The 25,437-nt window shown below is 44.9% G+C and overlaps 1 protein-coding gene across 14 annotated transcripts in view; it reads right to left on the bottom strand.

Moving 5' to 3' along the window:
* Nucleotides 1–4,444: 4,444 nt before the first annotated feature.
* Nucleotides 4,445–25,437, bottom strand: part of Ttc27 (tetratricopeptide repeat domain 27) — a 220,406-nt gene continuing 199,413 nt past the window's right edge. For 12 of the 14 annotated variants that reach the window (XM_052746271.1, XM_052746272.1, XM_052746275.1 and 9 more), the window contains 4 exons: nucleotides 11,564–11,761; nucleotides 9,966–10,077; nucleotides 6,071–6,171; nucleotides 4,445–4,750 (listed from right to left, as the gene is read on the bottom strand). In XM_052746271.1, coding sequence (XP_052602231.1) covers nucleotides 4,628–4,750; nucleotides 6,071–6,171; nucleotides 9,966–10,077; nucleotides 11,564–11,761 — 534 coding nt within the window. In that variant the 3' untranslated portion in view covers nucleotides 4,445–4,627. The remainder of the gene's footprint in view (nucleotides 4,751–6,070; nucleotides 6,172–9,965; nucleotides 10,078–11,563; nucleotides 11,762–25,437) is intronic. The other 2 variants (XM_052746264.1, XM_052746267.1) reach the window with 1 other exon arrangement.

Here is a 25,437-nt window from a genome sequence, read left to right as displayed (position 1 = left end):
AGGCACACAGACAACTGAGATATTCCGCACCATTGCTTCTCAAAATACGGGGTTATGACCCCTCCCCCCAACTAGGGATTACAGAAACTGGAGCCAGGGATGCTGATTGCACCCACCTGGGGACTTCACAGCCCCTGAGAACTGACAGATCATCGACAATGCCCCTTTCTCTTGATCACACTGAGAATTACCTATCTCATTGCTCACGGAGAACTTCACACGAGTCATCTGGACGATTCTGTCTGGCCTGCAAGGGTAGAGATCTGCATTTCATAGCTCAGGAAATCGGGGCTCAGAGAGGTTCAGGGGCTCAGAGGTGGTCACAGCTAGGAAGTGATAAACCTGGGGTTTCAGTCTAGTTAACTCCAGGCAGTCAAGTACCCACTTCACCTAACGGGTCCTGCATTGTGGATGGCACTGTCCCACAGGCGACGCCTGGCTTTGCCCATCCAAACCCCCTTCTCTTCTCTGGCCTGCAGCCTCCCTCCTCCTGACCTCCTCCCCAGTCCTTCTCAGTCTCTCTTCTGACTTCTAGTCATCCATCCCTACCACCTCTCCCTATCCTTCTCTAACTTGCTAACTTAGTTCTCTTCTTCCTTTACCTAATAAAAACCCATCATACTCTATTGATCCTTCCCCAGAAACAGGGGAAGCTTGCCAGAGAAGGAAATCTGAAGAACACTCTGGTGCCAGGGCCCAGGGGCGCTAGATGTCACAGAGATCCCAAGTGGGGAAGAGCAAGGTAGCGCCAGTGATTATCATCAAATGGTTTATTTGTGCTGTTTTTCTATTGCATATCTTCATTTCCAAAGCCTTATGCACGCATCTTTCTTGACTGGTGTTATTACCACTACACAGTATCAGTCACTAACAGGCTATGTCTAAGGACGCAGGCCCGGGAGATTGAGTCTCTGAGCTTATGGCAAGAAGAGCCCTCAGAAAGCACATGTTGGGGTGTAAGCAGCATTGTGTAATAATCCTACATGTCTACAGACACTGATACTCATTTGAGCCCCTAGTCTGGAAAAAGTTAGCAATGCGTGGGTTAGCTCCTTCACGTTGCCATGATTTACCTTCCCCACCCCCTTTCTGGCAATAACATCACAAAAGATTAAAAAATGGCTGAGAGTTACTGTTCAGAAGACCATTTAATAATATCAGTTTTCCGCCTTGTAGCCCTTGGCAGGATTCCCTTTTCATAGATCACAATGTGGGCACGGGGCCAGGAGATGGCGAGGGTGACTCACAGGTCACCGCGGTTTATAAGTCAGAATAATAAAAAGGAAGGCAGGTCTGACGTCACTGGCAAGGGGAAATTTTTTGGGTGTTGTGTTAAGTGAACTAATTACGGCTAGCTCTGAACGACCTGGGCTTCAAAAAGCCAAGCCTGAAGCGGGGGCGAGAAATCGTCCATAGAACGTCAAACTATGACGTGACACAAGGAGTCACAGGATGGATGGACTTGTTTATCCTAAGGTCAAAGGAAAAACTCAGACAGACTACGGGAACAAAACACTGTCAAACAGGAAGAGGAGAAAGCGCGTCATGACCAAGTGACAAGGACGCACATACAACCACACACACGGCTTTTAAATGGCTTCGCTGCGAGCCACACACTTCAACTACTGCAAACTGAAAACACAAAGGAAACACTTCAAGATAAACTCAGCTTTTAAGTTCACTTGGTGGAGAGCACACACACAGCCACGATTATTATTAGGCCTTGGCTGTGAAAGACTGAGGCTGCCTTCAGCCCACAGGGATTACGCTTTTATTAGTATAGTCTTGGGATTAGTGGAAATGTCTGTCTAATGAATGCAGCTGCTATATTTGAGCACATGCCCGAATAAGCTACGTGTTGATTGAAATTTATCTATTTATAAGCCCTTCTGCATGTTGTGAGAAATCCGGCTGTATTTCCACAGCATGGCACACTCCATCGGAATAAAGGCTCTGCCATTTCACTCCAGGGCCTGCTGAATGAACAGGCAGAAAGGAAGGGTGTGGCATCCACTTAGCAGATTTGACTCCTCACTCTTGGCCGGTAAAGCAGAGCTGTCTTATCTAAACAGCAATTTAGACTGACATGGATGTTATAAAAACAAAATGGAAAAGAAAACCAAACCCTTTCCCTCGGGCTCAACTACAGCTTTAAACTAGACTAGAACTAGTGGTATAAACTGGGTAAGTGATCCTGAATCGCCCCAGCTAGCTGGACCTGTGGTACCTCACAATCCTTGAACTAGGTCTAGAAGACAGGTGGGATCACTCCTTTCACATTTCTGTGAATGAATGGTACTAACAGCACATCGAACACAAACCAAGGCAGCATGGCAAGAGTGGTCTGGATACACGATGAAGTCAGTCATTTCCCTCAGCATCTGGGGATCTCACTACCACGACGAGGCTTCACCTGATGTAGGACCAAGAGCTCCAACCTTAAATGGACCAGGATAGTCTATAGGGCTCTGTAGTTTGAGCCTTCCACACGCCTCCCAGACTCAGCAGCAGCTCCCTAAGCATCCTACGGTTTGGCTTTGGGTACCGAAAAGGATCCTTATTCACTGGAGATCATTTTCACTCCTCTGTACTTAAGGACTCAGTTACGATGCTATTTGGGAAGAGGCTGACAAGGAATTTATTAATTAGCAATCCTAACAAACCATATGCTATTATCAACTGAGACCTCACAGAATTTCCCTTGGAGAACTTTGAGTGAAGAGAGGCAAACTGTCCCACTGTTCAAGAGAGAAGACATATCAACAGATTATTGGGAGATCTGGTACATGCAGAAGGGAAAACTCTGAAATCTGTCCGTTTCTCTTTCCAGAGCTTGTGACCCTGGGAATCCTGCAGATATCACCAACTGACCTGACAGGGCTCTGAGAGTGAGAGGTGACAGCTGGGGTATAAGCATCCAGTGTCTTATGGATGCTGCTGTTAGCCACACTTTGGAATCCTAACTTTCCTATTCTTGTAGTTGACAAAGCAAAAGAACGATTCTGAAAAAAGGCATTAATACTAGAAAACCAAAGTGGAAGCTACAAAAACTAAGACACATGGGGATACACTAGCTAGCCAAAAGAGATGAACACAAAACCCTGAGACTCCCCGGCAATGGGTACAGAGGCGCTGTTCCTGTTTCTATCTTTGGTCTACACCCCCTCAAGGAAGCTCTCCTTTGAGAAAACACCCCATGACAAAAGAGAGACTGTGACTCAGTACAGCTATGGGGAAGACTGCTCCCGCCATGAGTCCACGTCTACCTTGAACTCAACGGACAATAAATTGAGAGCTTCAGTCTTCCACCTGATTTCGAAACCCTTGTCCTTTGGGGCATTTCTTTCTCTTTTACCTACTGGGGTTCCCAACAAAAATTTAAAACTTTGCTCCACCCATCCATTGCCACCCACTATCAACTGTCCACCTGTCTATCTGTCCTACTGTTCATCCATCCACTCACTCCTCAATGGCTTCCCTACAAGATTTAACTAGACCCTAAATCATAACTCCTGTTACCACCTCATTTTAGTGGACTTTTTTAGTAGTAGTGTCTTTTACAGGAGAAGCTTTAGGACAGACTATTTTTTCCCCTGTGAAGGCTGGTATGATAACAGAAAAGAGAAGCAGATGGTTAAGGGACTAGAGTGTTTGGAACTGGTAAGCAGCCATAAGCAAAATCCATTTATGAAAGAATTTTAAGTGTTCAGACTACTTTATGTTGATGGATCATAAAATGTTAAATTCCAAAGATCGCTGAAATCAGAAAGAAACTGGGAATAGAAATTATTTATATCTTATAAATAAGAACATGGAATACAAGGGACCACATAGGACCCAAAACTGAGCAACTCAAGCCAGGAACCTAAGAATCCCTCACTTTGACTTTCGTTCTGTGATTATAAACTCAGCTGCCACCTTCAGTAATTGTTTCCACCAACATTCCTGAAAAGCACTTCACTCTGGTGTTTGTTATGTGGCACCACTTGTAGCTGTCTTCACCCACAATAAGCTTATTAAACAACATCTTTGGGGCTGGCAGTGTATACCACAAAGAGCTAACAGCCTGGTTCCTAGTGGCTAATTGTGGAGTCCTAATTTGGGTCTATCATTTCTTTTCTTGCATTCTCTTGATCTGGAAATTAAACCACACTCACACTTCCAACTTAGACAAGCCCATGCCTGTGACACAGACATAAAATCTCAACAAGTGTAAGTGATTCCACTGCCAAGTTCACTCTTTTATCATTTTTGGACAGTAATGTAGCCAAGCTAATGATTCCAAAGCTTGTAGCATCTGCGCCCTCCCCCCATTTATACTAAGTTCTTCCAAAGAATGATGCACTCATGCTAGGCTGAGCGAGGAGGATCCCTGTGCTGGCCCCCTTGTGTTGGAGCGCCTCAAAAACGCCAACACTGAACTTACCAATAACCAGACAAAGAGTACAACCAACATTTCTGTTTAATGAACTTCAGAACTACTAACATCTGAGAACATCACAAAATAAGCCTGTTTGCCAGCAAACAAATTTATTTTAAAAATCCGTATCTTGTGTTTCAGATACACAGGCACTGGAGGGAATCAAGAAGTCAAAGGTGCCTTTGCCACAAACTGCTTCTAGCACAGTCAGTACTGGTTTCGAAGCTGGTTGCTGAGGTCCTGCAGCTCGGCCTGCAGAGCATCCATAGCTGCTATTTCATTGGCTAGCTCTCCGGAGACTTCTCCACTTGCCACATCTGTAAAGTTCTGCTGCAATGTGAAAACAGAATGACCATCAAAAGATGAAAATGTCTTCCAAGCAATCCAGACACAATGTCGAGTCAACACAGCAAACTAGAATCCCAGCTGTCGGCATGATGCTACTGTAAAAATGCAGCAGCAAGGCAGTGTTTGCTTAGACCCCAGAAAGGTACAAGCCTAACAGTTAACAAATCAAACAGTGAGCCTGAACTTGCAGATGCAAGGGATCTCAACTACAGCTCAGTGTAGAGCACTTGCCTAGAGTGCCCAAAGTCTTGGGTTCAAGCCTTCCTTTGTTCTTGAAGCAACTGCCTTAAATGTTGATTGCTTTTGTCAATGTTATACAATAAATAAATAAATAAAATTCTATTTATTCTGCATGTCTGGTGAGTCAGGAAAGGCAACCAAGAAAATCAGCTTCAGGATTTTACGACCAGACATGGACAGGAAGGAGAGGTAGGTTCACATACATGGCATATAACAGGCATGTGTCTCTCTGTGACATAACTTATTTGGCTTGCTATAAATTTTTTTTTCATCCAAATTGAGTAGATTTGTACTGTTGAACAGCACTTCCTAATAGACTGACATAAATATTGCTACGGTGTGCTGAGTAGAAAATACATCTTTTAGGCAAAGAACCTGAACAGACACAGCATATTTCCAATAGGAATCACAGTACTTATAAATCACAATGAACCTGCATTCCTTCTCAATGAGGTAAGGAGGAGCAGAGAGAAACTGAGGCTTAGAAAGAATGAGCAATATGCTGAGCATCAAATCTGACTCATCTCCACCCACAGCCCTCATGACAACCTTGGCAGCAACAATGACAAGGAGTTGAGGATAGAGGAGTCACTCTGTCCTGAGGACGTGGCCTGAATGACCTGCGAGAGAGTCTATTTAAATTTCCTAGAAATGCACAGTTTCTGTGTGTGCATTTGTATTGATAAGACAGTTCTTTGTTTAATTGGAGGTGTGGGGTGGGGGCTCTCCAGCTTACTTCTGAAGTCTCTAGTCAGGCAACAGAAGACAGACCCATGCAAACCAAGACTGCCTCAAGCTTTAACGGTCAGCTCTCTCCTCATTTTCACTTTGTAAAGTGTAATTCAGTTACCAAACCCAGTTCAAAACTACAAATACAAAACCAGAGACACCCGCCCCCATCACAATCAAAAGGTGTTTCCAAGGAGATGTGCGGAGGCAATTCTTTCCGTTTTGGAATGACCCACTGGGGCCTAACGAGAGCAACCCTTTTTCACACAGGAGTGACCTGAGGCCGATGACCTTCCGCCCAACAGCTCTGATGAACTCCCGGGTCATTCTCACCTTGGCTTTGGACAACAAACCACGTATATTGAGCCGAACTGAGGAGAGTGCTTGCACAGCTTCCTGAGGACTGGACTTGCTCTCACTACATTTTATAGCCACTGTAAGAAAAACACAGGGAACGAATGCGCTGAGACCTGACCATCTGCGGGTGCGAAAGCAGCCACTTACTAAGAACTTGCAATAGTCAACGTCAGAAGTTTCACTCCCTTAACTCCCCCTTTCCCTTTCTCTCCTTGGTGGTACTGGGAAGCCAAACCCAGGCCTGTGCATGCTGGGCAGGTACTCCTCTACCACTGAGTTACATTCCAGCTAGCCTTCATCCTTCTATATAGGAGAACATTGCTAAGGAGAATTCTGAAGAAAATGTGTGTGATCAGGTGAGTTACATTACGCTGGGATCCCACACACATATGCATGCATTCACATGCATGCACTAGTGAATTAGGCACACAAATAAAGCCTTACTGAAAGCAAGGCATACTCAGAGGACCAAAACAGATGCAGCACATCTCAGTGTGGCTGTCCATGGTCCCCAGTCACTAAGGAGGACTCACCCTTGAAGATCTCACTGGCCCAGCAAAGTGACATGCCAGATGTGGCAAGCTCAAATGCTTGCTGCGTTTTTATACACCAATATCATGCATGGCACTCTGGGAAAACTGGCACCAACAATCTACATGTCTTCATTTAGGGATTGTGACCAAGGCCAGGCTCCTGAGCCACATCTGCCATCAACTGAGCAGGAAATATCCTGACCCTAGAAACTCTGCCTCCAAGCATTCTGTGGAGCCTCTTTCTCTAAGACTTGGACTTCTGAAGGGAGCATACTCCTCCCTGGAGGAAGGCTGACTGTGAATGCCTTGTAAGAACAAGGTTCCACACCAACAGGTGTCCGGGATCTTTCTGTTGTTTTGGCTTTTCTTTTCTAAAATTATTCACGAGCTGAGCTGAGGAGAGATGGCTCAGGGGTAAGAGCACTTGCTGCTCTTCAGAGGACCTGGGTTTCATTACCAGCACCCAGACGGTGGTTTGCAACCATCTAGAGCCCAGTTCCAAGAGATGTGATGCCCTCTTCTAGACTCTGCAGGCGCTGTACTCACCATGTAGGGCACTGACATATGCAGAAAAACATTCATACACATAAAACAATACACTTTTAAAAATTATATTCACTAAATTCAAAAGCAGATCCTATTTTAAAACCACAGTGTCAGAGACCACAGCGCAAACTGTAAGCAATCAGGAGAAACAGCCTATGGCCTGACAAAATAGCTTTGACGTGAATTAATAAGATCTGTGGCCAGCAAGAACTGGGTTTGATGTTTCTATTTCAGAATAATGATTAGACTTCAATATTCTCATGTTGGATGCACACTGATCAGCAATGTGAAGCCCATTTTCATAGAGCCCAATCGATCAGATACTGAGGACTGTTTCTCTGAAGGGAGGAGTTGTCGAAAAACCACAGCAGAGGCATACCATTTGCTTAATGCCTAGGAGCTGATGCCAGAAACACCACTGGTAGCTCTGGTGAGAGAGAGAGAGTGAGAGAGAGTGAGAGTAAGAGTGAGTGAGTGAGAGAGAGAGAGAAAGAGAGAAAGAGAGAGAGAGAGAGAGAGAGAGAGAGAGACCCTGTCTTAAAAATTTTTTTTACAAAAAGTGTTTTTGGTTATTTTTTCCCTCAATTTGAAGAAAACAAAAAGGACACACATTCTACTAGTTCCCACCTCAACCTCACTCCCAAAAGGCGGTGAGACAGCAGGGGGAGGGGAGGGGGATGGGATGGGGCTGCGGAGACTGGAAATGACCCTCCTCCCGATGCTGCAAATGACACTAGGGCTCCAGGATTGCCGGGTTGTCCTTATCATGCCCAACGAAGCCCATGGCAAACTTACCCTCGGCAATCCAAGGGCACCACGATTTATGAAGTGCCGTATTTCCTTTGAAAGGGGTGTGTGTGAAGGAACAGTGTTGGTGGAGTAACAGAAACCCAGCTGAATCTCTGAGCACAATGTACAACGCAACAAAGGTAAGAGTCACTGGGATAAATTTAAAGCATCCACGCAACCCTGCTTGCAGTGTTGGAATGCAGCACATAACCCATGCAAGTACGAGACGGAAACCCCAGAGAACAGACACTTGTTCTTCCCCGGGAGTCACCCTACAGAAAAGGTACCAACAACAGTTTAAAGCCCTGCCGAGCTGCCAGCAGCAGGTCTTCTAGAGAACCTCTCTGGCCTGCACAGTTACGGTGGACAGGTGTAAAGCCAGCACTTGGTGATTACAGAAACTGTCTCCGTCTGTCCGACCATCACAGAGCTCGCTGCTCAAAGAGATGTTTAGAGAGGGCAAGTTAAAATAAGATATTCTTCCGAGTAAACCCCACCCTGCTAAGTATACACATGAGTGGAGGCTCCCCAGACATAACACCACATCCACAAAGGCCAAAGGCAAAGGACCAAACCCCCTCTGGCTTCTTCTACCACGAGGCCAGCACAGGCCATAGAGCTGCAGGCACCCCCAAAACAGCCGTATTCTGCAATCACCTCCAACTTTCTACCTTCCAGACAGAGTTCAGCCCCTCTACCTTATCTGCCAGGGGCTAGGTGGTCCGGGAAACTGGACATTTACATTCCTCCAGTCAAAGATCTGAGAGGCCACGAGTAGAATTATTAACTACTAAGCCACTCCGAGCCATTTGAACGGTCTATGACTTCTTTATAGGCAGTTAAACTTTATCCCCGTCCCTCGATTTTCTCTTTTGGAGTTCCTTATGGACCAGCTCCTCTCCTTCAGGAGAAACGGAGGGGTAGGTGGGGGGTGGGGAGGTGGGAGATGAGATCCACATTTAAACGACGTGTAAGACACCATTACATACGGGAAAGACCTTGTTGAGTCTTCCTAACAGCACAGGGAGGTATTCTCCCATTCTACCTACAACCAACCAAAGGCCCAGAGACACTAGGTCACCGACTCAGCGTCACCCAGCTAGCATGTGATGACCGTGGTTCTGGATCTTTAGTGTCCCTGGTTCTGCCCTCTCACTGTCCTTTGCTGGCTATTTTCTGTCACTATCACGGTCAGGAGACACAGTCCTTGTGACTCCGTTCTCAGGGCCAGGACTTTATTAACTCACGGGAACTATATTCCCAGTGCATAGCACACCCACACTCAAATATCAATATAACATGCAGCAGTGAATTTAGCTGGTACTTTTTGATAATGTAAGAGTGGTTTAAGTCTAAACTATATCTAACAAACAAATTATAGATATTATATTTTGTATTTTTATATATGTATGAAAATACAATGAATGGTAAGCACTCTAGAGATCTGCATGTTTTGATGAGTCTTTTTTTTTTTTTTTTTTTTGGTTTTTTTTTTTGGTTTTTTGAGACAGGGTTTCTCTGTGGAGCTTTGCGCCTTTCTTGGAACTCGCTTTAGAGACCAGGCTGGCCTCAAACTCACAGAGATCCACCTGCCTCTGCCTCCCGAGTGCTGGGATTAAAGGCGTGCGCCACCACCGCCCGGCTTGATGAGTCTTTTCTGGCACCTCTGTCAATTAAGGAAATGCTAACAATTTCCCTCAATATGACATAATCAACAAGGACTCTGTGTGGAGTAAAGATTCTTGGGAGTAAAATATTTCACACTCTCGGGGTTCTAACTGTCAATTACTGAAGCAGCATTTAAGCCTCTGAGTTATCTTTATCATGTGCCTATTTCTCTAGTGCCTACTACATAACAGGAGTTCTATGAAGGTTTCTGAATTAAATACAACAATTACAATATACTGGGGTAATCAGAAAGTTCCTGTAGTGGAACCTGATTTCTGACTAGCACTGTTTTATCAGTGAAGAATGCATTAAAATACGCTATGGGTATCAAATACCATGTGCGAGTCCCACGGCTCTTTGAACAACTTCCTTAAATGCTGTAACATCTTTCTCCCAACAGTTGGACTGTGTGTCACACTTGTAGGCCTTCGAGAGACACTGGAATGCCTAGGAAAACAGAATGAACAACATTCAAAACAACAAGTAGAATTCACAGTTCAAATTGTTTTATATGGAAGTCATATGGAACTAATTCCAAACTGAAAAGCCAGCATCTGTATTGTGAGGCATCTCTGTAAATACCATCAAAGAAGGGGTAGGATGCACATGCAATAGCAACCAACAACTTTGAGAAACCAAGGAGGTTATCTGGACAGCCAGCTCTCCCAGAACCAGGAAAACACGAAGGCCAGTGTGCAGACTTCCTCCAGCCACCAAGCTGGGAAATGCAGTGAAAGAATAAGGTATGAACTTGGGGCAAATTATGGGCTGGCTAACAAGTATATAATCTCACAGATGTTTAAATGCTCTTTTGTTTCATCTTAAAAATTCTTGATGAAGAAGCCACAGACAAGAGTGCTTTTATGTGCTCCAGAGTACACTTCAGGAGAAATGGAAGGACATAAATAGGAGTGTGTGCATGCAGGCCTGTGATATGTGTTCTGTGGGCTGACAAGGCTATGGCAGAAGCCAGCTGTGTGGACAGGAGGAGGAGAGAACAGCTAAGAATCCCACAGATTAGCTGGACCGTGGCTAATTCCAAACCCACGCAAGGAGTACATTTGATTTGCTGTGATCTGTTGAAAAGAAACACAAACCAATGATCCAAACCTTGGAAACTCTGGGCTCCTTTGGGCTTGGAGACAAGAGGTTAACAGCATAACTGGGGTGGGATTAGCAACCTACTGCCTTGCAAGAAGGGCAGGGTGCCCCTGCAATGTGTCCGCACTTGCAATTTCCTGCTCTGTCCCCTTAGTTAATTTTTCGCTCTTGTAGCCTCATCTCAGATCTAAACACTTTCTGTTTGGTCTTTAACCACTGGCCTGCGGAAACGGACGCAAGTGAAGGGCACGGGGCATCTGGCTGCTACAGATCCAGGAGAGACAGCAGGACAGGGAACCTTCTGCAGGACACACAACGTCTGCAGTAGAAAAAACTCATGACTCGGAAAACAATGACTGCTGTAAGTCTTAGCATGCCCATAATTCCAAGTACTTAAGACTGAATTTGAAGGCTGGGGAGATGGCTAGGTCAATAAAGTACTTGCCTTGGAGCACAAGGACCTGAGGCCAATCCCCAGAACCCCGTGTTTAAAAGAAAAGAAAAAGACATAGCAGCACATACTTGTAATTCCAGCACTGGGGAGGCAGAGACAGGGGGACCCTTGGGATTCCCTGGGGCTCTCTTGGTAAATTCCAAGCCAGTAGGAGACTCTGTGTCCAATAAAGGTGGATGGTGCCTGAGAAACATACCTGAGGTTGTTCTCTGTCATGTGCACACACATGCGTGTTCTCTCTCTCTCTCTCTCTGAATTTAAGCATATTAGTTTTGTTTCATATTACTGATCTCATCCTTCAGTCAAAAAAACCAACCAAACAAAAAAGCAGACCTCTTACTCCACCTGAGGCGGCACAGACAGAGGCCCAGCACTGACCTTCTCGTTCTCATTAGGCTTCTCGCTCTGCCCGTTTCCATGTACTTGGGCATACAGCCTCCAGATTTCTCCATCGTTGGTCACTCTTGAGGTCACTCTGCCAAACAACTCCTGCAGCTTGCCTTTGAGGCTGGAGGCAACGTCTCCACTTCGATCGGTCAGACCATTAACCACTGCCCTGACCAGAATCTTAAGGACCTTTAAAAACGCACAGACAGAAACAGTGAGCTGGCAGCCATCAAAGAGTAACAAAAAGCCCAGGGCTCCGCTCTGCCATCAGACACGAACACTGGGGCCTTATCTGGATATCACTGTCACATGTTTTAAAGTGAAGCAAAAGTCAAGCTGCCCGTTCTCTACATGTTCCCTGCCAGGCTCCTGGGGGGGCTCTTTGGTTGTGGCCTTGTGTCTGGGGCTCACCTCTTCTCACTTGGAGGGCTCTGAAGAGGTGACCCACACTTTCAACACATGCTTCTAACACATGGAGCATCAGCTAGGATTCTCTCTGGAACCCCAGAATTTTGCCTAAATACCCACTGGGCAGTTCCACAAACATCTCACACCCACCTGCGCAGCCTTCAAAGTGAAACAGGTCCCACGTTCTTCCCTTTGCTACAGTCTCAAGGTGAACTGTTTGAAGAGTCAGCAACGTGAGCACCAGCCTACATTCTCTTCTCTCGATTTTCTGCCACATGTAGCAGATTTGACTCCATGTTCCCTACGACTCCTATGTCCATCCTCCTCTATCTTAGTGAAGGACTCATGAACTTTCACCTGCACTGTGGTGACAGCATTCTACTGCTGCTTAAAAGAGGTTCCTAAATGCCAAATGATAAGCTGCCAATGCACTGACATTCAACCCTCAAAAAGCATCTCTTCAGCTGGGTGGTGGTGGCAAACTCCTTTAATCAGCACTCGGGTGGCAGAGGCAAGTGGGATCTCTGTGAGTTCAAGGCTAGCCTAGTCTACAGAGCGAGTTCCAGAACAGGCTCCAAAGTTACAGAGAGAAAACCTATCTCAAACTCCCCCAAAAGAGCATCTCTTCTCCCTCCTACTACTCCAAGTCAGCCTGCCATTTAGCAACTTTCTAGAATACCATGTTCTCAAATTGTACCTCAGAGTTTTGAACACTGGTTGGTGGATTTAACAGGTCACATCATAACACAAAACCTTTGCCATATTTATATTAAGGTGCGTATCTTAAAGCAGCTTCCCTCAAGATGCACAAACAGTGTCCTTAGTCTTCCACTCCTTGAATGGGGGCACACAGAACCATATAAAGGACCAGCTTGAGAATACTCTAGAACCCTGCTACTCAGTGTGGCCCATGAGCTGGGAACTTGTTGGAAATACAAAATCTTACATGCAAGTGCTCCACCACCCTGGGGTAATGACAGTCTGCATTCCTAGCAGGCAAAGCACCACTGTCCAGCCCCAGTCATGAACAACTGGGTCTAGAGCAGCGGAGGGGTCACATGCATGGGCATGTAGGAAGCCTGGGAAGGGGCCAGGCAGCAGGAATGAGGACAGGTTCTCTACTTACATCACACTGAGGCAGAATATGATTTCAAGGTGTGTTACTTTTGTTTATGCTGCATTTTTTTAACTCTGTGAAGCTGTGGTACTGTGCCTGTCTAGAACACTTGATGGTCTAATAAAGAGCTGAATGGCCAACGGCAAAAAACAGGAGAAAAGATAGGCCGGGCTGAGAGGCAGAATATATAGGAGGAGAAATCTGGGAAGAGAGAAGAAAAAGCCAGAGAAGGAGGAGGACTCCAGGGGCCAGCCACCCAGCTACACAGCAAGCCACAGAGTAAGATTTACACAAGTAAGAGAACAGGAAAAGCCCAGAGGCAAAAGGTAGATGGGATCAGTTAAGGAAAGCTGGCTAGAAACAAGCCAAGCTAAGGCCAAGCATTTGTAATTAAGAATAAGCCTCTGTGTGAATTATTTGGGAATTGGTGGCTGCCCCCCAAAGAATAAAGAACAAAAACAAACCAACGACATCACAGACTTCCAATGAGTCACTGCAGAGTGAACCCACAGCCGCTGTGGACACCACAGACTTTCTCCCAAATCTGTCAGGGCAGAAATAAACCCTCAGCACGTGTTGGCTTACTCACCTCCAGCCAGCTCTCCCACCTCTGCTCACTTCCCTACTTCTTCATGCTTCAAAATAAACCCATGGAAAAACAGAACCAATCACATCAGCCCTCCATACCCCTTTCCATCTCTGCACTTGTTATGGTCACCAAGCTTCTGGCTTGACTTCAGTAAATTCTCCCAATAACCTGGAAGCAAGTGGTTTGCTGCTGCCACTTTACAAACTAAAAACCAAAAAAGCCAAACAAGGCTTGCACAAGTAATTGTCAAGGTCACCCAGCAAGTGACTTACCAAGTTGATTGGGGAGTACACAGCCATGTATATGTATGTGAAGGTCAGAGGTCAAACTCAGGCATTTTCTTCTAATTGCACTCTATCTTTTTCACTTATTTATGGTTGTTTGTCTTAAAGACAGAGTAACTGACTGGCCTGGAACTCTGCTATGTAGACCAGGCTGGCCTTGAACTCTCACAGAGATCTGCCTGCCATCACACCCAACTGTTTTGTAGGTCTCCACCGCTGTTTCAGTTAGACTGCACAGCTGGCACACTCTTGGCCCCTGTCCGCCTCCAGACCACCCCGCAGTGCTACAGTCACAGACGCGCACCTCCACACCTAGTTTTCACGTGGGTGCTGGGAACAGAACTCAGGACCGCACGCTTGCAGAGCAAGCGCTTTACCCCTGAGCAGCTCCTGGCTCTGGGGCTGAGCTTTGGTGAGGTGATGACACGGGAGCAGTGCGGTGGCTAGAGCGCCTCCTACAGGCCAGCACCATGTGCACACTCAATCCGGCCAGCAAGGTGTGCTGCCCCGTGCACTCTGCAGATTAAAAACTGCAACAACCTCTCCAACGTCACACACATGGGGACATGTGTGGACTTGAACTCACAATCCACGCCCTGAATCCTGCTCTCAAATACTGATCATATTAATTAACAAAGCATAGCCCCCTGCTTTTCTCTCCTGAAACCTTTCACTTTTATGAAATTAATGAGCTAGAACCCTTTATCAGTTCATTGTTCTTTGCTAAATCTAGAGTCTACCAAAGAGACAGATTTCTGTTTTCTGAGTTATTTTAATGAAAAATTTCTCCTAAGACATTAGAGCTCATATAAAAGAAAAAGAGGAAACAAAATTCTCATTTGTCCATTGACCGAATATAAGCCTACGAACGTCAGCCTGAGTTTCTTTCTAATCTTTGCTGTGTGAGCCATACACCATGTAAGGCATTTTATCTCTCCACTGCCACTTGACATTTGATACACAATTTTTCTCTTTTCCATATGTTCTTACCAGATTCAAACTGTTTGCCTGGGCCTGTGGACTACAGCCTATTGGACATTCCCATGCAGTCAGACAGGCCGTTTCTGTGTGTGGTCACTGTTGGTGACAGGAGCATAAATAATACCAAAGACATATCTCTGTACCTGAAAATTTCTCATGCTGAAGCTTCCTGTGGGTTAAAATTTCAAGAACAAAATTGTGGAGTCAAAGGGAATAAAAATTTTAGACTCCAGTGTGTTAGACATACTCCAAAAGGGCACAGTAGGTGAGATGCCCACCAGGAGTACATAGAGATTCTCATTTTACTATATAAAAGGGCAGTAGGTGAGCCCACCAGGAAGGAGTACATGAAGATACTCATTTTACCATATAAAAGGGGTGCACTTAGGTTAGATGCCCACTAGGAGTACATGGAGATACTCACTTTACCAAATAAAAGGGCGGTAGGTGAGATGCCCACCAGGAGTACATGGAGACACTCATTTTACCATATAAAAGGGCAGTAGGTTAGACACCCACCAGGAGTATGTGGATATATTCATTTTATTCTATATTACCATCACTGGATGAAAATCTCTGAAAAGTGTTCTATAAAAGGTATTTTTTAATGGTATTATTGAAATTAAACCTCACCATTTCCTTAAACATTTCCAAATGTTTGTGAACTAAATATATTTCCCTTCCAAGAAATCAACATTTTTCTTAATGTACATTGACCTCATTTTCCCCCAATGTGAAAGTTTTATTGCTCATTATAAACTAACACGTTGCTAGCTCCTCCGAGTGCCAGCCTGCGACGCCACTTGAAAAAGCACCTAGGTGCCGGGCTGAGAAGGTAACTAACAGGAAGATCCTCCAATGAACAGAAATGGCCGGGAGGAAGGGGAGAGGTGGGAAGGTTCAGAGACGGCTGCAAAGGGAGGGCACTATGCCCTTTCCTCCTTCACCTGCTGCTGTGGGCCACGTGCCATCAGCATGGCCCAACTGCAACAGAGCAGGGCGAGTTCAGTGCGAGCCAGGGACCATGTGAGCACCTCAGGGCAGGGGTCTTCGCTGCAGGGGAGGGGGCAGGCAGGATCTTCCACATTCTAGATGTGTTCAGATGATGGACACGGGAAAGTGTACGCCTGGCAGTCAGAGCTTCCTGAGGAACCAACTAGTGGCAGGAGGGGAGAGTGATGGGGTGAGCACCCCCCCATGGCCCAGTTCCAGCAAGAGCTCCATTTTAGTGTTAGCCTCTCCCACCAGTACACATCAGTCAGACGGCAGTATTTCGAGGGAAGCACAGCCAATAGGAACAAACCAGGACACCTGAAAAGAGCACGCAGCATGAGATGACCTGACCCAATGATGAAGAGTTAAAGGGTCAGGCTCACAAATATCTACCCCAGGGGGGTGGGAGAGAAATGGAAAGAAAGAATGAGATGCCCTAGGGAGCCTCACTACATGGAAGAAGATTAGTGAGGGGATCACACTTGGGGACCCTCTCCCAGAGAAGAAAAGGGGAGGGGGGGTGTGAAAGAGGCTAGGAAACACCTGGTGAGGTAAGAAGCAAGAAATTCCAAAACCAGGTGAAGAACCAGCGGTCAGCGGAGCCCCATGAGGCTGAAGGCTGGACATCAGCAGACGTGGCCACACACCCTGTCAGCTGCCCCTCAGGGAGAGCAGATGGCACTAAATGGCATGGCCTCCGGTGGCTGCCTCTCACCAAGAGCTGGCCATAAGGGACAGAGAGGGGTTGGCAGCAGAGTGGAGCTAAGGGTTTTGGTTTGTTTCTACGGCTATAATTACTTACACATACTTGGAAAACAATGCTAGCTAGAACAAGAGTAAATGTGCCCTGTGATATTTTCCTGTTTGTACCGTGATACGTTAAAGGGACCAATCTACTCCCTGGCAATTGTAAGGGGAGGTCCATCAGCTTTTTTCTCTGAGACTAGTCTAACAGTCTACACTGAAGAGTTCTTCGGTCTGGACACTCTTCACGGGTCTTGACACCCTTCTGGACCTAATGAGAGTTTGGGACATTCCCCCAATTATATATGTACCCATATACACAACTTTTATCTTGGTATTTAATTTCATAATCTCCTAGAGCCTTCTTTAGAAATTATCGGTGTTCCAGAGCTGTCTCTTAATATTACATATGAGCAAACGCATATTTGACTTTCAAGTACGTGCATGTGTGTGCGCGTGTGTGTGTATGTGTGTGTGCATGCGTGTGTGTGTATGTGTGTGTGCATGCGTGTGTGTGTGCACGCGCATGTGTGCACGAGCACGCGTGGGGGGGGTGTACACACGTATGCCACAGCATAAATGAGGAGTCATTTCTCTTCTTCCACACTGTGGGTTCCAGGGATTGAACTCAGGTCCTCAGCCTTGCTGGCAGGCACCTTCACCCACTGAACCATCTTGCTGGCCCCACTCGTCTCTCTTGGAGGTTTAGTATCTTTCTGTGAACTCCGATTTTCCCCCCAGTGCCGGCGACTGCACTCAGGACCTCACACACAAACACACCATCTTCTACAGACCCAGCCCCTCCTATATTCTTGGTATATCCCTGTTGTTCCTGGGCATCCGAACCCCTGACAGTGTCCAAAGGAAAGTCGCTGGCATGACTAGTTGAGGGTCTCCGGCTTCCCCTCAAGGTACCTCTGCTCACGTTCCTTCTGCTACTTCCCCCAGCCTCCAGGGAGGTGTTGGATCTGTTCTGGAGACTTCCGAGAACAGATCCACTCTTACAGCCAGGCTTACAGTTGTTTTCCCCATGAAAGGGCGTATAACATGGTGGTAAAATAAAGTTTCTCCCAAATTCATGTCCATCCTGGGCCCCAGAATATGAGTGTTTGGGGGAAACAGGGTCTTTGTAGATATAATTAGTGATGATGAGGTCATATGGACCAAGGTGGTTCCTCAGCCCAGTAGCTAGGACTGGAAGTCATTGATTCCTTCCATTTAAGAGGAGAAAACTCAGACAGAGAGGAGAGAATACAGACATGACCGAGTTTGGAGCCTCAGTACCACAAGAGGAAGGTCCAGGACCACTAGAAAACAGAAGGACCTCCCCCCAGAATCCCAGGAACATGACAACTTAACACTCTGATTTTGGACTTCTGGATTCCAGAGCTGAACTACAACGACAAGAAGAAACTCCCACAGAAGACACCAAGTTTGTTGAAATTTGTTACAGCAGCTCTAAGAAGAACCAAGACAATGTGTAAAACATTCAAACAAGCTCTTCCCAGGCACTCACCTGGCCAGGCCTGGCTTCAGTGCAGGAAGTCACAAAACAATGTCACCCTCATAGCCTGTCCCCCCTTGGCTGGTGACCCCACACTTCACTTACTGATCAGAAGTACTTCCCCATGTGCAGAAGTTTTAAATGATAAATCTCTTCATCTTCTATGATTTCATGATTATATGTCTTTTCCCCACCCCCAAGCTCATAAGAATATCTACCAAATTTTTCTTTAATGCTTTTACGGTTTTCCCTGTTTGACGATGGTGACAACTATTTTAAATGCACTTGCATGCACCAGGCACCAGGCCACACCCATTACGTGTACTAACACATTTGATCCTCACAACTGTCCCTCCTGTGAGGCAGCTGCCGTCTCATCCCTGTCTTAGGAACTGAGGCAGGAAGTGGTTAACTAACCTGCCCAAGGTCACATGGCTAGTGAGTCAGAGAGAGGCAGGACGAACTCAGGCTGCCTAATCCCCAAGTCTACACTTACCTACAGTAGCATTCTGTTTAGAATTCCAATTTAAATATTTTGTCCATCTGAACTTATTTGGGCTTATGGATGGATGCAGAACTTCAGTTTGTGGACTTAATGTCTGGCTAACAACTTGGTACATACTGAATATTCTATTCTTACAACAAAGATTTTAAAATGTGTCACTATTATGAACTACATTCTCATCCTTACTTGAATGTGCTCGTGAATTCTACACTCAGTTCCCCTTCATTCCTATAGCAGATGTTAACTCTTTATATCATAAAGCTATTATTAGCTTGTTGCCTTTCTCATTTGTTATAAGTATTTGTCACATGCTTCTTTAATGTGGTCATAAAAATTCCTTCCAGTTTTCCTTTATTGCCTCAGGGTTCAAGAACTTTCTAAGCATTCTCTCCCGTTCCTCGTTTTTTCTAGGAGACAAAGTACTTGGCGTGTATTTAGTCCATTTGGGGTTCATTTGGTGCATCATTAGACAATCTAAATAAGCATTTGAAGCCTGATGCTTAAGAGACTTTAAAAATGATAATGATGTAGCTTATGGTGATAAATATGGGACAGAGAAATAAAATAAAATTATCTAAATGAATCGAAATCACATTCCAGCTTTTGCCAAGACAGTGCTGAAAGTGAAGAAGGGCTCCTGCCCTCCCATGGCCAAAGCCCAAGCAAAGGCTCTGAAAACAGAGAGGGCAGTGAGTGCTGAGCAGCATCCACAACCAAGCACGAAAGAAGATCCGTAAGTCGCCTACCTCCCAGCCCAAGACCCAAGGCTCTTGAAGTGGCTCTAAACCTTCCAAGAGCATTTCCAGGAGCAACAAGGCTGACCAGTGTGCTGTCATCATGTGTCCCCTGACCACTGAGTCAGCCCTGAAGAGACAGACGACAAGTCAGGTGTGTTCGATGAGATTGCAAGGCCAACAGGCACCAGAACAAGCAGGCTGTGAAGAAACTCTATGACACTGATGATGTCAATGTTAGTCCTGATGGAGAGAGGAAGGTGTGTGTGAGGCTGGCTCCTGATTCTGATGCTCTGGATGTTAAACAAAATCAGAATCATTTCGAACTCAGTCCATCTGCTAATTCTAAGTATAGTTCTCATCACACAAGTCTTTTTTGGCTAAATATTTACTAAATATTTTCCTTTTTGAATATACTATAAATGGAATTGATTGCACAATGTCTTTCTTAGATTGGTGTCTCAGTTAGGGCTTCTCTTGCTGTGAGAAAACACCACAACCAAAAGCAACTTGGGGAGAGGAGGTTTATGTTAGCTTGTATGTCCTGATCAATCCATCACAAAAAGGAGTCAGGGCAAGAACTTAATGCAGGAACCTGGAGGAAAAACCTGAACCAGAGACCACAGAGGAGTGCTGCTTATTGGCTTGCTCCTCAAGGATTGCTCTGCCTGTTTCCTTACTACATCCAGGACCAACAGCCCATGAGTGGCACTAAGGCTTACCTACAGGCCAATCTTTGTGGGTATTTTCTCAATTGTGTTTCCTCTTCCAAATGACTCTAGCTCCTATCAAGTTGACAAAAAACTCACCAGGACAACTGGATATTGTTAGTATCTGAGACATAACTGACTTTGTACTGAATGGTTCTGTGTCAACTTGCCACAAACTAGAGTCATCAGAGGAAGGAGTCTCAGCTGAGGAAAAGCTCCATGAGATCCAGCTGTAAGGCATTTTCTCATTTAGTGATCAATGTGGGAGGGCCTAACCCATGATGAGTGCTGCCATCCCTGGGCTGCTGGTCCTGGGTTCTATAAGAAAACAGGTTGAGCAAACCATGGGAAACAAGTCAGTAAGCAGCACCCCTCCATGGCCTCTGCATCAGCTCCTGCCTCCAGGCTCCTGCCATGTTTGAATTCCTGTCCTGACTTCTTCCTTCAGTGATCAATAGCAATGCTGAAGTGAAAGCCTAATAAGCCCTTTTCCTATCAACTTGCTTTTTGGTAATGATGTTTCATCACAGCAATAGAAACCCTAACTAAGACAGATTTGTACTGTTACTTTGCTGAATCAAATTAGTTCTAACAGCTTTTGTGTAATCTTTATGAGATTCTGTACATTAGATCTTATAATTAGCAAATACATACTTTGGCTTCTTCTCTTTCTATGGGTGTATTTATTTGCTTTTCTTGTCTAAATACTCTGGCAACAACCCCAACTGTTGTTAAAAAGTACTGTCTCTAGTCCATTTCACTTATCTCTTCTAATCTTTATTGTTTCCCTGGTTCTGCTAGCTTTGGGTTTGTCTATTTGTTTTTCTTCATCTAGTAGTTTCTTGGGTATAAAAATAGCCTATTAAGACCATTAATCAGGAAGCAGAAGCAGGTGGATTTCTGTGGGCTCAGGGTAGACTAGTCTACATAGTAAGATCCAGGATAGTTAGGGCTACGTAGAGAGACCCTGTCTCCAAAAAGCAAGCAAACAAAAAGATCAGCTGTTGACTTGAAATCTCTCCTGTGTTTTAAAACGAATATATACAGCTAGCCGTAAATGTCCAACTGATCAGTACTTCTATTGATTTAATGTTGTATTTTCATTTTGTCTCTAAATACTTCCTGATTTTTAATCTACTGTCTTAGTTAGGTTTCTTTCTACTGCTGTGAAGAGACACCATGACCACAGTAACTCTTATAAAAGAAAGCATTTAATTGGGACTCGCATACAGTTTCAGAGGTTTAGTCCATTATCATCATGGCAGGGAGCATTGTAGCATGCAGGTAGATATGGTGGTGGAGGAGCTGGGAGTTCTGCATCCAGATCCACAGACAACAGGAAGAGAGAGACACTGGGACTGGCTTGGGCTTCTGAAACCTCAAAGCCCGCCCCCAGTGACACACTTCCTCCAACAAGGCCACACCTCCTAATCCTTTCAAGTAGTGCCACTCCTGGGTGACCAAGCATTTAAATCTATGAGCCTATGGGGGCCATTCTTATTCAAACCACCACATCTACTGATTATTTAAAAGTATATTGTCTACTTTCCACATTTCTGTAAACTTTTTGGTTTTACTATTGGTTTTTCACTTCTATTTCTAATTTCATCCTGTGATGTTCATAGAAGATACTTTATAAACTATTCCTTCCAAATCTACTGAGATTAATTTGAGAGTTAACATGTGGCCCCTTCTAGAAAATGTCCATATGCACTTGAGGAAAACATGGAAGCATAGTCTTCATTTGGCAGAGTGCTACATGTATCTATATAAAACTCAGTAACATGAAAACTTTTGCTTCTGTAACTCTGCAGCTGCCCCTTTCCATTGTTTATATCAGTAAATTAAGTCTTTAGATACTGTGTGCCCCATACATAAAGTAAATTCTTTAAATGAATTAGTTTTCAAACTATACAGAAAACAAACTATGGATTTACAAATTAAAGTTAAACAATATGAGCTTTTTAAAGCATGTAGAAAGCCAAGTAGGATTACAAACTTGTTACAGTAATGCTGATGCACTGTGTCTAGAGTGACCTGTATTTCTTTATCTGGTTATTATCTAGTATTCTTTCATTTTGTCCAAATACTCAACACTCCTGCCAGAACCTCCTACAGGGTAGGCTTGGGGTAACAAATCCCTCGGATTTCTTAAAAATCCATAAGAATGTCATAATTTATCCCTCATTTCTTTGCTTGTGCATTTTTGTTTTTTGAAATAGGTCTTGTTAACTAGCCTGAGTTGCCCTCAAACTGTGATCCTTTTGCCTTAGTCTCCTCAATACTTGGAACACAGGCACATACCACCATTCCCAGCTACTCAGCTTTGCCAGATACAGGATTCCTGGTTTGGTGAGCCCTTCTGTTGTAGAATATACAAAAACGAACAAAACATCTATTTCTCGCCTCTCTCCCAGACCAAGCTTGAGAAATGCACCAAGTGCAGATGACTGGGAGGGATCACACTGATCTCCAAAGAAAGCTGAAGGCCTCACAGAATGGAAAGGCAATTCTAACACAAATGCTGGAGAATCTTGGCAAAAGAGAAAGCATTTCCATAATGGGAAAGCTCTCCCCTAACACTAACCTTGAGGGTCTCGGCCAAATCTCATCACAATCTTGGCCTGCTGCACAGAGTTTAGCCCTCTGAATCCTGGAGGTCTTCCTAGCAGGAAGGAATGGGACTACCTTGGGTCCTGTTATAAAAACTTCCAGGAGGGCTTCAGGCCAGAAATGAAGCAATTTCCCACCTCCCTTGTTTGGCTACCTTTGCTCTCCACTTGGAGGTCTCCAAGAAAGATGCTGTTTCCTGGACCGATAACCCTAACTCTTGGCTTCCCCAATCCCCAGTTAGGAGGAGAAGATAGCCAGTTTAGCGTTTTCCTTAGCATTGCAAAACAAAAAACTGTGAAGAGCTGTGGCAGTGTAGCGCTAGGGAGACGGCTGCTTACTGGAAAAGCATGAGGCCCTCAGTTCGAATCCACAGCCCCAGTCCACGGACCAGGAGTGCTGGTGTGCACCTGTAATCCTAGCACTGGGGATGCAGAGACAGGAGGATCCCTGGGGTTTCCTGGCTACCTATTCCTGCCAAGTACATGAGGTTCCAGTTCACTGAGAGACCCTGTCTCAGAAAACAAGGTGACAAGCCACTGAAGAAGAGAACCAACACGGACCTCTGGCCTCTACAGGCACACGGGCACATGTGTGTATGCAACCAGACACATACACTCGTACAGGTATACACACAGACAGACAGACAGACAGACAGACAGACACACACACACACACACACACACACACACACACACACAGACGGCTCTAGGTTAAAGGGGCCAGGTCTCAAGCCCTGGTTTCGCTACTTTCTACTGCCTGTCAGCTAGAACATATCAACTTTATTAGCTTACCTTGCTGAGTCTAAGATTCCTGGGCAGTAGACTGGAGATAGCATCTATTTTCCAAAGCTGTAATTATACAAAGTGGATCTGTTTCCTCTCTCTTTTCTTTCAGGTAATACTCAATCATCATTTATTCTAAGACTTTAATTTGGTTGGCAAGCTGCCCTGCTGCCCATCAATAGCACCTTTTCATGATTCCAAAGAAAATATCAAACAGAAATCTACATAAAGAATATCAATGTACAACTATAGACGATAGTTATGTGATACTTGAGAAAAAGCAACAGTGAACTGTGGTGACAGAAATCTGAAGGTAATCACTTAGCTGGGGAAAGGGTGGTGGCTCCACTGACTAGAAAGGGACCTAAGAGGACCCTGCAGTGATGAAAATGGAGTCATAGTTACATTAGAATATAAAATAGTCGAAATGCATGAAGTTAAAAAATCTGCATGCTTTATTACAAGTAACACATACTTCAGTTAAGAAAGTTTTGTTACGAACAGTTCACATGAACATTAACCTGATGAGGAAATACTTCACATAAATCTTCCCACAGACATCAAAGCACACTTAATGTGATTCTATCCTTCCATTCCCACTAACTATATACACTGTCTGGGACTCACTGTAATAGTCTACACCTTGAAGAATCCTTAGTGTCCACTCCAAATGCTGTGTGCTCTATAAAGATAATCGATATTAAGTGGCAAGAATATATTAAGCACTCAATATGTATTAATCCCCTAAACAGATTAAATTTTAATATATAAAACTTAAATTCCTTTTCCAAATGATTGCCAACTGTAGTGTTTTGAATGAAAATGGCTCCCATAGGCTCATAGGGAATGGCACTATTAGGAAGTGTGGCCTTGATGGAGTAGGTGTGGCCTTGTTGGAAGAAGTGTGTCACTGGGGGTGGGCTTTGACATTTCAGAAGCCCAAGCCAGTCCCAGTGTCTCTCTCTTCCTGATGTCTATGGATCAGGATGTAGACCTCTCAGCTACCTCTCCAGCACCATGTCTGCCTGCATGCTGCCATTCCTGCCATGGCAATAATGGACTAAACCTCTGAACTGTAAGCCAGCCCCAACTGAATGTTTTCCTTTAGCCAGGAGTGGTGGCACACACCTTTAATTCCCAGCACTTCAGGAGGCAGAGGCAGAAGGATCTCTGTGAGTTGGAGGCCAGCCTGATCTACAGAGTGAGTTCCAGGACAGCCAGGGCTACACAGAGAAACTCCCCAAAAGTTTTCCTTTATAAGAGTTGCTGTGGCCGGGCGGTGGTGGCACATGCCTTTAATCCCAGCACTCAGGAGGCAGAGCCAGGCAGATCTCTGTGAGTTCGAGGCCAGCCTGGACTACCAAGTGAATTCCAGGAAAGGCGCAAAGCTACACAGAGAAACCCTGTCTCGAAAAAAACAAAAAAAACAAACAAAAAAAAAAGAGTTGCTGTGGTTATGGTGTCTCTTCACAGCAATAGAAACCCTAAGACACCAACTTATTAAAAATATGTCTAAATGGGTTGGGGATTTAGATCAGTGGTAGAGCACTTGCCTAGAAAGCACAAGGCCCTGGGTTCGGTCCTCAGGTCTGGGGGGGGGGGGGGAGAGTCTAAAAACAAGAAACCAGGAAGAAATAATAGATCACATAGAATTTGCCCAAGGAGAGAAGCGTGCACACAAGGATTTGTGCACCCACTATTCACTATTCACTAGAGTAGAACTCTGGAAACTGAACAAGGACCAATTACAGAAACAAAAATCTGGTTTACTGACCGGTAAGTAAGAGTATGTCCGTAATACAGATGTTATAAAGGACAGACGTTAGAAAGAACATGTCAGGTGCTGCTGTTACAGAATGCTATTCCCGAGTTTTACCAATCTATACTTCACTCAAAATTAA

This window comes from Peromyscus californicus, unplaced genomic scaffold (assembly GCF_007827085.1).
Source record: "Peromyscus californicus insignis strain IS unplaced genomic scaffold, ASM782708v3 Scaffold_1__1_contigs__length_55948999, whole genome shotgun sequence".
In the NCBI taxonomy this organism is placed as follows: domain Eukaryota; kingdom Metazoa; phylum Chordata; class Mammalia; order Rodentia; family Cricetidae; genus Peromyscus; species Peromyscus californicus.
The sequence above is the reverse complement of the archived record's forward strand: the minus strand, read 5'-3'. Positions and strand labels throughout refer to the sequence as shown.